Raw genomic sequence first — 12529 nt, 5'->3', positions numbered from 1 at the left:
CTGAACGATGAGATACTTTATGCATTATTTGAAGTATTTCAGAACATTTAAGGAGCTGCAAGGCTTGCTTGTTGGACAATTAAAAATATCCTCTAAAACAGGGCACCCAACTGCACCGCCCTGTTCACAACACGAGACTCACTGGCAAGCACAGACTTTCAAGGCCAGGTGGGAGTGCTCTCAGCTAGTTACCTCCAGAGGCCGGTCCCGGTGAGAAGCCTCGGGCATGAGCATGGTCTCTGGGTCGTCTGCCCTCTGTGTTCTGTTCCTGTGTGTCCAGCTTGACACAGGCAGGAATGACACGTCTGCTGAGCCCCACAAGGAAAGACCTGCCCCTGGAAGGAGGGAGAGCAACTGCACAGACAGGCATGCGCTGCTCTAAGGCGCAGTAAGTGTTCAATTTCACCACTGGAGCACACACACAGGCATGGAGCACCTGCCATCTGAGGCAAGGAAGTCAGACTACTTACCTACTAAAAGCAACAGTGGAAAGAGCAAGATTAGACACTTGCAAATAGGTCGAAGGCACCTGGAATAAAAAGAGAAACATTTGACTTGACAAAGAAAATGGTAGGGTTCACCATATTTTACCTCTCTAGATAATTTTATACATTGCCCTGCTGTTTTAAAATGGAGTCCCCAGTACTGCACATAGAGTCACTCGTTTATCCACAAGGTGCAGCTACACCCACAGAAGAGCCTGCCTGTAGATGGTGTCTCCTGGCCCACACCAACTATCAAAAGTGACCACTGTCGCTGCTCATGGCCCATGCCAGGTGCCAGGGGAGGGCACCAGGGGCCTCCATCACCCACTGCTGTACACCCTTCCAGCTGTCACTTCACCCCTGCACACTGCTGTTTTAAGAAATGACACCTGCCTTTCCTTTCTCACAGGAGTGGTATGAAACATCACCTAGGAATATGAAAGCACTTTGCAAACTATAAAATGAAATGTAAGTGCAAAACATAATATACCAAACTACAAAAACTGTATAAATACAAGCTAAGTCATTATAAAACAATAAATTAAATGATATCCTGCAATTAGCTCAAAATTAGTTCTTTAAATATCAAGCTGACTCTTGGTATCCATTTCCTTACCTTATAAGAAGAAACACATTCAGCCAAGAAATCAAAGTAACAAACTGGTACCATCCAATCCCTAGCCACCAGTATATTCCAGAGGCTGCCTTCCCTAAAAGAGAAAACACCAAACATTCTAAGGAAATGTTTTTAGGAAAACTAAACTCCTAAATGGACTGTTGTTGTGAAAGTCAAGTTAAAAGCACAGAGATGTTTCCTAATCAATATTTTGAGGGCTATCAATGTGAAATTAGGGAAGAAGTATGTTAAGACCATAGTCATCATGGCAGGAATATCCATACACTCAAACACAGGCCACAATGCAACATAAAATGCTAAGCCATAGGACAATTATAAATGCAGAAACGCCAAATGCATACATTCTCGACTACAGTGAAATCAAGCAGCTTGTCTTACACGAACCCAATATACCAGAGGAACAATAGTCATGCAACCAGAAGCATACTTGTTAGCATTTCTTAAGTAATAAAAATGAAAAATTTGCATGAGGGATCAAGGCATGTAACCCTAAAATGATGTTGTCAGTTGGTTAAGTCAATCATTTATTGCAGGTGCTTAACTGCCAAAAGCTTGGGAATGCAAACACAGAAAACCCAAACAACCACCTGGAGCAATTGTGGCCAACCAAAGAGCTGACGAGACCGTCTCCACCACAAATCGCCCTGCAGCTCCAATCCTCCGCAGCATCTGCACAGAGTGACCTGTGGAGGGAGAGGTGTGTGCGGGGGACGCAAATACATTGGGACCCCAGTCACAGAGGTACACACAACCAGCTCCCTAGTGTGCACATTGCCAACACTCATCGTAAGTCAAGAGTAACTTGTCAAGGAAAAAAATGCCAAGCAAGATACTGAAAGTAACTTATGAAAACCCTGCTCTAAGTTCGAATATTTTCATTCTCTTCTGCCTGTAGATACTTAAATGTGAAACGCAGCTATCCATCATAAAATCCATGGGTGTAGAGGGGACCACTTTATACACGTACAGTTAGTGCCAACAGAATGTGTATGGGAAAGATAATGCAATACTTTAAAGCAAACACAACTCCAGATGCTGGCAGTTAACATGCTCTAGATGACACAGTGAGATCACTCAAGTGCCACGAGGAATAGCATCCTGAAGGCTGTACTGCCCAGTGAAAAGGCAGAGTCACAGATGTGGTACCGTAGGTGGCAGTAAGACACACCGCACATTACGTAAGGCAGAGAGCTGCTTATGAATCAATTTGGATTCTATTTTAAGAGTAATTGCTGAGAGCTACACACTTACATTTATGTGTTGACTCCTGAAACTGCTAAAATTCCAAGATGGCTGATATGTGAAGAAATATAGTTTTAAGGGGATTTAAAAAAAAAACTATTGCTTTATGTTTACTGATTAACAGTTAAGAGACCATTATTTCGAACCTCAGTTAAAAAAAAAAAAAAGCTGCCTAAAAAAAGGCACCCCTTTACCAGGTATAACGTTCTTGTTGAAGGCTTGGGACACAGACAGCAACCACCAGAACAGTGGGGACCTCCCATCATCAGGACACAGGGCGAGGCAGTCTCTTGAGGTAAGACTCCAATGCAGGAGGGTGACCAGCCCTTCCCACACTTTAATTTCACTTCAAATAAGCTACTTTTCATTCATCCAGCTTATACTAAATGCATTTACAAACAAGCTTTTCAAGAGAGATTCTCTATATGCCAAACCTAAGTAATGTTCCCCCAATAGTTTTTGATGAGCACCTGGGTCCCAAAACAGACACGGAACAACCGGCCCCCTCTGCAGTGATAAAAACAAAGCTGGAAATAACCTGCCAAGAAATGCTGCACTCCCTCAGAGGCCCCCTCAGTCATCCCCTGCAGATGGCCATAACCACCTCCTCAATCTGAACTATGACAACAGTGGGTGTTTGAAAAAATTATGTAACTCAATTATGCCAAAAAAAACCACAAGAAACAAACCAACCCAAGGTGAATGCAACCAGGCGCCTGTGACCTCTACCAAGGGTTTGGGCAAGAGCCCTGCCAGCACCTCCTAATTAGCGAGGGCCACCGCATTCACAGGCACTCTTCTGCCTTATAAGTGGCCTAGAGCTGCGACCTGCGGGGAGCCCACTCCGAAGCAGGCCATACTTACGGGAGTCCACACTCACACTGGCATGACTGTCCTCCCTGAGAGACTGGCTCACGTTCACTTGCCCATAGTCACTGGAAGGAGCTGCAACACATGCAAAAGAGGCTTAGAAAAACTCATCACCCGACTCCAGTGCTTCTTGGCCACTAATGAAGTCAGCATGGTCAGAAGACATGTGAGGCTGGCCACCTCGTTTGAGACAGCCAATGGCTTGTACAAGGCAGGTGAGTACAGGTGACAAGGCTTTGGTTAGGTAGAGAATTTAAAGTCCCACCTAGCTAAATACACGCAGCCAACACAGGACAAAGACAGGCCTGCTTAACACATTTTTGAAGCATCATTCTAAATGCTATATAAATAAATTGTTTTTGCTTTAAAAAGGTACTAAGAATCAAAAGCTGAGTACATTAACTTTTTATTTTAAAAGTGACTAAAAAATATTAAATACTGATCAACTTTCAGAAGACTGAACTATATACAGAACATATTAAAACCTTTATAAAGGCCCCTCACAGATAGAGATCCACAGAAAGCACCACGAGAAAGGCCACATTAAGGCTGCAAGAGGAGAGATGTGAAGGAAGCCACGATGGAAAAAGCAGTGTTTTCTCCACCTCAAAAGCATTATTCGGTGGAAAAAGGAGGAAAAACATTATTTAAATACCTTTTGACTCATGGCTCTTTGACTTACAGCTTTTTGATTCACGATCTTTTGATTCATAACTTTTCAATTTGTAATTTTCTGATTCATAATTGAGCTTCATTAAAACCACTCGAAAAAGTTGAACTAAGAATGATGAAAAAGATGACGAAGTGTACTTGGCCAGCCACACAATCCTATTCATGCAGAAAGAGGCACCGCCTATTAAAAAACCGTGAACACAGTTATTTCTTCCCACAAAGCCACTGTTTACTCCCCTGGTTTGTCACTTTGCCAAATTATTCTTTTCAGGGAAAGTAGAACCAACTTTTAAAATGCACACCAGGGCCAACAACCTGGAAAGAGACAAATGGCACTCTTCCCAGAGTGACACATGACAAGACAGAGGCAGAGAGCAAAGCAAGCAGTCAGGGGGAACCATCAGTACCAAGTCCATCACCTCAACCTTCCATAAGACACCCAATCTGGGATCACTTACCCCAACATCAGTTCTTCATGCACTACCCTATTTAGATATTCTCAAATAGCCCCTGCCTTACCCAACCTCTGGCCCATGAGTTTTACCTTATCACCTTCCTATGGAGGGACTTTGAGGCAGGGGACCCTGTAGCTACTTTAAGTGGGTCTACTACTCCAGCATTTGCATCAGGGTACAAAGGATACAGTGACACAAGCATTTGGAGAGATCAAATTATGGAACATCTAGACCAAAAATACCTAGTTGTCCTCCGCTACTCGTAGTAGTGCACAGGGCTTCAGAAGGCACAATGCTTTTTGCCTTTTGGCCTGAAGTCGTAGGGTGACATTCTACAAGTCAAGGACACTGGAAGTTTTTATTCTTGAGAAGGTTCCTTCAGGGAGTGACAGATGAGGAAGCAGGCTTTGCCAGAGTGCTTCTAAGACCCATCTGCTTATCCTCCCAGCTCAGGAGACTTTGTGAGCACACAACGCACGCCCAAAGCCAGCTGGAACTGGGGGGAGTCTGATGTGGAGTGATTTCAAAGAAATATAGTTACAGCTCTTTCCTTCAAACAGCCTGGGTGAAGTAGTAAGCTATTTGTGAACTAGAACCCTGTACCAGAAAACATGAACCTAGGCACAAGCCTGTGAGCAGCAGGGCCAACTCTGTCTCACTGCATAGCAGACTTCATACAGAGGGTGTAAAAACAGAAAAATGTATTAGGAGGTAATGCATGGCCTGTTTCACTGACAACCAAAACCACTGAAATTCCATTTTTCACCCATCAAATTGGCCAAATTTTAAAAGAACGAAAATCTGAAGAACTGGCAAGTATACATAGCGGGGGAACCCTGACATTCCAGAGGAGAGCAATCTGGGTCAGTCTTCTGGGAAGCTGACTGGAGGAATCCATTTACATTGAAATTGTATGTAATCTTTTCCAGCACTGAAAATTACTTATTTAGAAGCTGCTGGGTTTCCTCAGAAGAATGGCCTCAGAGTTGCTCTTACTTGCAACTGGTCATTACTATTTTAGCTGTTCGGCTCAGAAATGGGGCCCCTCTTGCTGACTTCAGCTTAACCCACCTGGTAACAGATCCTACTGCGTGGGCTCATTTGCCACACTGATCCCAAAGTCCCAGCATCCCAGCCCAGAGCAGCAGACATTAAGGCTTTGCTTCTCAAAGACTGAGGTGGCTCAGTAAGCACAACCCTGCTAAGCACCTAGACAGCTGACAAGCCTTCAAGGAATGGCCTATCATAAGCTAATCTGCACCTTTTATCCAGGGATGGAAGTGTGTCTTAGGCGGACAGAGAACACGGATGCTTGTTTTCGATTCTAATGCCCTGGGTACTTGTGTGTGAGCAGTGTAACACCCATGGTCAGCCTGAGGCCCAGGGGTCCTGAGGGCACTCGGGGAGTCCCGGGGCAGTGTGCTTCGGCATCCCAGCTTCCCGGCATTCCGGCTTCTTCTGGACAATCTCAGTTGTTCACCTGCCACATCCCACCAGCACCAGCTTTGCTGAAGACTGTTGATGGCCCAATGAAAAAAGGCTTGGAAACTTTTTAAAAGCCTCTTTGGTGAACCAGAACAATCACATCATTTGTCAGGAGTGCCCTTAAGGTGCACTCTTTTTGAGGCTCAGGACTCAGAAACCATGGGGTTCAAGTGGGATGCCTGATCTTCAACGCGTCCATCCCACTTTTTGTCTGTCCACCCGAGGAAGATGTGCGCATGTGCACTCATACATACAAGGAAACACTGATCCTAAAAGTGTATGAACAGACAAAGTCCACCTAGACACTGACTACATAAGCTTTTACAAATATAAATGCAATATTAGACAGGCATCAAGAAGAATTAAGTTAATCTCAATTAACATAAAATGAAAAAAGTTGCAAACCCATATGTATACTAGGACAGAGTTGCATTTAAGACAAAACAAGCCCTGTATTTCTATGGATACACAACTGCACTATTAAACGGTGACTGGCTAATCTTATGCTAATGATTTTCATCAGCAGAATTCAGACTGAATTATTACTATTAGCAGGAGTTCTCCCTAGAAGAAATCAGTGGCTGGGGAGGGAAGGAGAGAGGAATTCCTTTCATCTGTTCTATTTGAAGATTTTATGGGCAGAGAGTTAATTTATGCTTGAAAAAAGTTACACATATTTTAAGCAAATATGGTTATATATAACAATTCATGTACTATGGTTTTGACTACATCATGGGAAACCTGGAGGGCCAGACCCCATGTAAGTGTGGTGGCCCTGGGTGGTAGATCATGAGGGATTTTAACTTTCTTCCTTGCACATCTCTGGGATTTTCCAATGTTCTTTGATAAACACTTTACTCAAATTAAAAATAGACTTTTTTAGTTTTTTTTTTTAAGGAGTAATAGATTACTGTTGGTTCTATAAATCACTGTTACAATCTAGAAGAGCAAGGAAGGTGTTAAGGATAGAAACTCAAAGCAAACAAAAATATAACTTGTTTTCTCCTTGAAAACACTGAACACCAATTTAAGCAGGAAAGTGTGAATTCCCAAAGGTTTCTACCAAAACCACACCCAGCACCTCTCCATCTTAAGACTCATCAGCCACACTGCAAGCTCAGGCCCACTGACCCCCATCCACAGTCAGAACAGAGGGGCGGCTGTCAGTTATAAACACATGAATAAGGAGGCTGCAGGAAAGCAGAAAATGCCTCCATACATGTTCAGTGATCTGTGAGGTGAGAGGAATGTGCTTCTACCCTAAGAATCACGGTAAGCTCACCTCAAAGCATGCTGGTTGAACCCTGACAGTTGGCATCTATGCAGCTGTGTGGGCTGAGTCAGGGGCTGAGCCCTGCATACGGACTCCCCAAGCCGTGAGCACTCCAGAAGCAGTGTGGGGACAACACCCGGAGGCAAGAAGTCTGGGTCTAAGTACAAGCTCCATCACTTACCAGTGAGTTCCTTTAACTAGTAACCTATCTGCCAGTCTTTAAAATGTGGGTAGCAGCACACAAAGGGCAACTGTGAGAGTTCAGGAGGTCACAGGTACGGAAACAGGAGCCTGGGGAGCACTCAACAACATTGGCCTCCACACGGGGGACCCATGCACCATGCAATCCAGAAATCCTTGCGTGGAACCCGCAACCTCCCCTTCCTCTTTCTTATTTTGTTATTTTCATGCTATGACATCTTCATGTCAAAAACACAACAGTAGACAAAATTAAAAGCTTTAGCAATGAGAGTAAGATGCCAAAACGGAAATAATCCTTAGTCCTGGTACCATTCTTCATTACATCAAAACAATCCCTTGAAAAACATTAATCAATGCCCTCGTGTGCAAGGCACAGCCATGGTCATGGTGAAAAGAAAGAGACAGCCCTGCCCTCCTGGTACATTCCCTGTCCCTACACCATCCACCTGTCTGAGCATGTCCTCCAAGCCAGCCAAGCAGGTCAACACTTAAATAAGACAAGGTGCCAAGGACTTGGAAACAAGGCCATGCACATTTCAAGGAAAGGCTCCCCAGCCTCTCCATGCATAGGTGAGCAGTCACCAAGGGGCAGGAAGCCATGGACCAGCAAGGAGTCCCCAAGCAGGGGCACCTCAGTCACACAAGGGATGTGCAGCTGTGCTCACCCCTGGGAGCCCAACAGAGAGGCCAACTCCATCACACCCAGGCAAAGCTCAGAGCGGCAAGCACCCACCACGGGAAGCCCTGCAGGCCTGCCTGGAAGGGCAGAGGCAGCCCCAGTATGTTAACGAGCATACGCCCTGGGGCCACCTTCGTGCCCAAGCAGGTACAGCCTAGACACTGCAGGCCAGCTCAGCTACTTAACAGGGTTGACTGCACCTGCCAGGATGCTCTGCGATGATGGCTGCCATCCCCATAAAAGCCAGCATTCACACACCCCCTCCCACAATTGGCACATTCCCTCACACCAGCTCACACATAATGGGAGAGACAGGGAATGCTCTCCTCACGGCCGCTGGCACACACACTCTGTAGCACAGGTGAAGCACCACCCTGTAGCTAGTCCTTCAAAACATTCACATGCTGGTGCTACTCTGATCATGAAGGTCTGTGTCTGACAGTGACTGCACCACGTTACCAGTTTCATTCCAGTAGGAATTTTGCTTACCTAAAGCTCAAATGTGTAGATTTCATGCTCTCCCCGATATGAAACCGCTAACCACATAAAATGGAAGTTAAGAGAGGATGAGGAGGAACAAAGCTTTTTGGTGCACTTATAAAGCTTTTAGAGGATAATTCTGAGTTCAAGTCAATGATTGAAAGAGTGCAGTCACTGAGGCCCAAAACCATGTTTATATAAAGAAAAATACTGGACATGAAATCTTTTCCTAACTTTTAAAAGAGCCATACTTACGTTTTTGACTCCTGTCCCTAGAGTAGACTCTCGACCATGTGCCCTGGGAAGTAGAGCATGCAGTGAGCATGTCCTTGTGTGCAGACAGCGCGCTGCATTCACTGCACGTGTAGCCGTTGCTCCTGGCTGCACCTGCTGCCAGGTCACCATTTTCCTGGATGACAGCTTTATTTCCACCTGAAGTTTTCAAACAGTAGACAGCACCTGTTTATCATGATCTGAAGACCTAACTAAACTTCCATCTTGAAAAGTGTGGGGAAGAAAAAGGACTAAAATAATTACCTTTAAGATCTCCATCATCATCAAGACCTAAAAAACACACATACATAAATTTTTGCTGATGAGCTCAAAAGACCAAAATAGAACAAAACCTACAAAAAAAGTAAAGGTTAAATGGTTCATAAAGCAGCAGCATTGCATTGGTCAAGATTTATTTCCTGAAATGCATACAATTAATGGAAATTTCATCACATAAATGCACACAGTATCTTCATTCCAGGTAAAGCACCTCTCTGGAGAAAATAGATGCATGTACACACACGCTGACCTACAGAACTGGCAGAAGGAGCCCAGCACAGAAAAGAGCCTGCTCCTCAGCATGCGCACACTGCCGGAGCCTCAGAAAGTTCCTAAAGCTGGAGCCTCAGCAGCAGCACCATTTGCTTCCCCCACTCCTGTGGGCTGAGCAAAACAGAGCAAACACAAATTCCAACACTTCCCAAATCAGCACACAAAACTTTCGGAACTCATCTGGGTCTTCTGTCTTCTCAAAGGACTGACCAGACATAGTAGACAAGAGCAAGCAGCTCTGTGCCTGTAAAAGCTCACACCCCACACTGCGAGCACCAAGGCAAGGGACACACCGTTGTTGGCTTGAGTGTTTCCTAGTGTCAAAGCATCTACACTGGGCGCTCTCCAGTGACTCAAAACTACTGTGTCTGTCCCTCTGCCTTGCCACCTAGAGCTGTCTGCAGCTTGAAACCACACTGGTGCATTTTCTCAATGACTTTACTTAAACATCCCATATAAGTACCGCCTTCAGAAAACAGGTACCAGGTTACTACCTGGTTCCTTAAAATCTCCCAGGCCCCAACAGAGCTTCCACCATCACTGGAGCTCCTTCTGCCCCATAAGGGGCAAAGGGCAACAGGCGCTTCCCCAAGCCACCTGAGGAACACCACTGCGAACAACTCACCCCAGAAGTGGTCCACTTTGGTCTGCTCACGGATCAGAGACTCATCCAGCATGGGAGGCCGAAGACAAGCCTTAGCCTGCAGCCCACTAGAGCCACTGTGGCCAACGGCCAAGGATGTGACCTTTGTTGAGGTGTGGTTTACACCAAAGGCTGGTTTGCTGGCACTTCTGCCCTGTTTCACTGTTCTAAAAAAGAAGGAATAAGAAGCAAGTTTATAGCCTTCTAGTAAATATATAATGATTACATCTTATAACATAGAATCTTTGCCCGAGAATAAAGAATTTTTAAGGCAACATTTTCTTATGTCTTTTCTGCTGTAATGAAACATCTATCATCTAAAAATGGAATTCTTAAGCTGGGGTCTAAGAACTCCTTCTAAAATGATATACCCTAATAGTTTTTGGATTATTTTGGGCCTCATGATCCAAAAGTGTTGTTAAAACTTTAGTAGCCTAAGAATAAAAATGACCTAAATGTAAGAAATTATTATTTATAATCATAAGCCCTCTCCTGTTAAATAAGTACTGCACACACATATACACCCACACTATTCTTCAGTCACTGGTATGAACAGAATTGCATTCAGCAGAGTGAGGAAAGGTGTAGCCTGAAGTAATTTCTGCACTCGTATTCACCACAAGTGACAGTGCCCTTGAAAACACATGCTTTACCAATGTGGTGCAGGCCAGGTGGGGACAGACAGGCAGAGAGAAGGCCCTGGGCCTTCTCAGGGAACGAGCCACAGGTGAGAAACAGGTGGCAGCGACATGGCACCAATGAGCAGACGCACTATGAAACCTGGTCCCAGCAGTGCCAGGAGCAGAGAGCAGCCTCCTCACACAGAGCCTCTGGCACCATGCCACACAGCACCGAGGGCATTCTGCTGCATCTTTGGGAAGCACAGCGTGGAAATCTCCACAACCAAGGCCCGGGGATCTGCTCTCCAAGGTGGCTGCCCCACCGACGGGTGGGCACTACTACGGAGCCAGCTCCCAGCCAACCTGCTGTCAGCACGCCACCCTCTTGAAGGGCACCGCCCCTACTCCTGAAAGAAGACTACTGGGAAGACAGCAGAGAATACAGAAACTTGTCATTCTCTCGTGAGCCACAGGGTAAAGCTGTGTTTTTATTCTCCATCTCACACTTCTGCTGCTTCTTGGGTAGAAGTGGTGATGGGCACATGAAGTTCAGAAATGACGAGAACTGACAATCATGAACACAGATTTTTAACACAGACTGCTTTAAAAGGTCAAGTACACTGCCATGTGAGGACCCGGGTAAGCCTCCTCCCCAGGCACAATACCTGGTAAGACAGCTGGGGCCAGTTCCTACTACAAAGGTGTACCATCTAGGGTCTGAGCAAAGAGAGAATGGGAAAACCCTAACTTGCAGACACCGTACAGTCCAGAACTAGTCTCAACCCTTATTATAACAAAGCTGTGTGTATTGTGTGTGTGCACACCTGCCCTGAAATCAGGAGTGTAGTTTTACCAACAAGCTGTGTGCCGGTTTCAGCTGGCACTACAACACACGAACCAGGGAAGCAGCACTTACCTGGCTACTCTGTCCTCCAGGGAGGTGGTGCTGCCCACGCAGGAGTGGGCATCCCCAGCCTGGCCGCTGCCAGGGGTGTACGCTGTGGTTACCAGGCGCAAACTGCGGCGGGACATTCTTGGAGAATCAAATACAGGATCCAATTTGTGCTGAGTCTCAAACTCCAGAGCGTCAGAAGAGTAACTTGAACTGGAAGGAAAACAAGCTGGAGGTCAGTGGCACACACAGCACTGCTGCTGAGGCAGAGAGCAAGGAGGAGTGCTGTGCGCACTACAGTGAGCCTGGAAAACTGCATTAACAGGGGGGCTTTTCCACGAAGCAGAAGCAGGCTGCTCCCAAACCCACATTGCTCTGACCAGTGAGATGCTAAGTGGCTCCCCAGGAGCCTGGGTGTTTAAGCTGAGAGCTTAAGAACTGCTTCGGGACCTGCAGAATTCATGCTAGTTCCCACCCAGGGAGAACTACATTACCATTATTAAAACCAGAACACAGTCCCGAACAGCCACCAAGCCTGGTAAGGCAGTTAAGGAGCTGTGGACTGCACATGACATTCCAACTGACACAGCAGGAAGGCATCACAGACTGATGTGAGGAGGAAAAGGAGAGCATGTGATGGCAGCCAAGGCCACCTGGCAACTAACTCACCCCATGGCCAGGGACAAACCTGGGACAAAGGAGTCACCTCAGTGCCTTCCACGGGACTGTCTACAACTAAACAGTGTGTTCTTTTGTGTTGTTACCAAGTTTTTCCTAATGAAGAAACATTAATTGAGCACCTGTGCTGGGCCTCCAGGATGGGATTATACCCCCTGGCCTGCGCAGGCTGTGCCGATGGTACAGAGGAGCCCACAACCCCATGGGGCAGAGAAAGGGGGCAGACAAAATGTGGTGAGACCAGGCCGGGGGAAGAGAGGCTGTGCCTGGGGCGCTACAGGAGTGCAAGGAGACAAAACAGAATCCGTGGCAGAGAGCGGGGCTTGTAACATCCCCCACAGTGTGTCCACAGGAAGGCATGCACACAAGGCACAGAGAAAGCAGCTCCTGCT

At 46.1% G+C, this 12529-nt stretch overlaps 1 protein-coding gene across 5 annotated transcripts in view; it reads right to left on the bottom strand.

Moving 5' to 3' along the window:
* The window catches only part of SUN1 (Sad1 and UNC84 domain containing 1), a 65129-nt gene that overhangs the window by 21712 nt on the left and 30888 nt on the right, over window positions 1-12529 (bottom strand). For 2 of the 5 annotated variants that reach the window (XM_073214893.1, XM_073214892.1), the window contains exons 3-12: window positions 11484-11672; window positions 9930-10114; window positions 9017-9043; window positions 8735-8911; window positions 3890-4087; window positions 3229-3309; window positions 1710-1805; window positions 1102-1195; window positions 471-529; window positions 193-335 (exon numbers count right to left, since the gene is read on the bottom strand). In XM_073214893.1, the coding sequence (XP_073070994.1) occupies window positions 193-335; window positions 471-529; window positions 1102-1195; window positions 1710-1805; window positions 3229-3309; window positions 3890-4087; window positions 8735-8911; window positions 9017-9043; window positions 9930-10114; window positions 11484-11672 (1249 nt within the window). The remainder of the gene's footprint in view (window positions 1-192; window positions 336-470; window positions 530-1101; window positions 1196-1709; window positions 1806-3228; window positions 3310-3889; window positions 4088-8734; window positions 8912-9016; window positions 9044-9929; window positions 10115-11483; window positions 11673-12529) is intronic. The other 3 variants (XM_073214894.1, XM_073214895.1, XM_073214896.1) reach the window with 3 other exon arrangements.

This window comes from Manis javanica, chromosome 10, assembly GCF_040802235.1.
Source record: "Manis javanica isolate MJ-LG chromosome 10, MJ_LKY, whole genome shotgun sequence".
NCBI lineage: Eukaryota > Metazoa > Chordata > Mammalia > Pholidota > Manidae > Manis > Manis javanica.
This window is presented reverse-complemented; position numbering and strand designations above follow the sequence as displayed.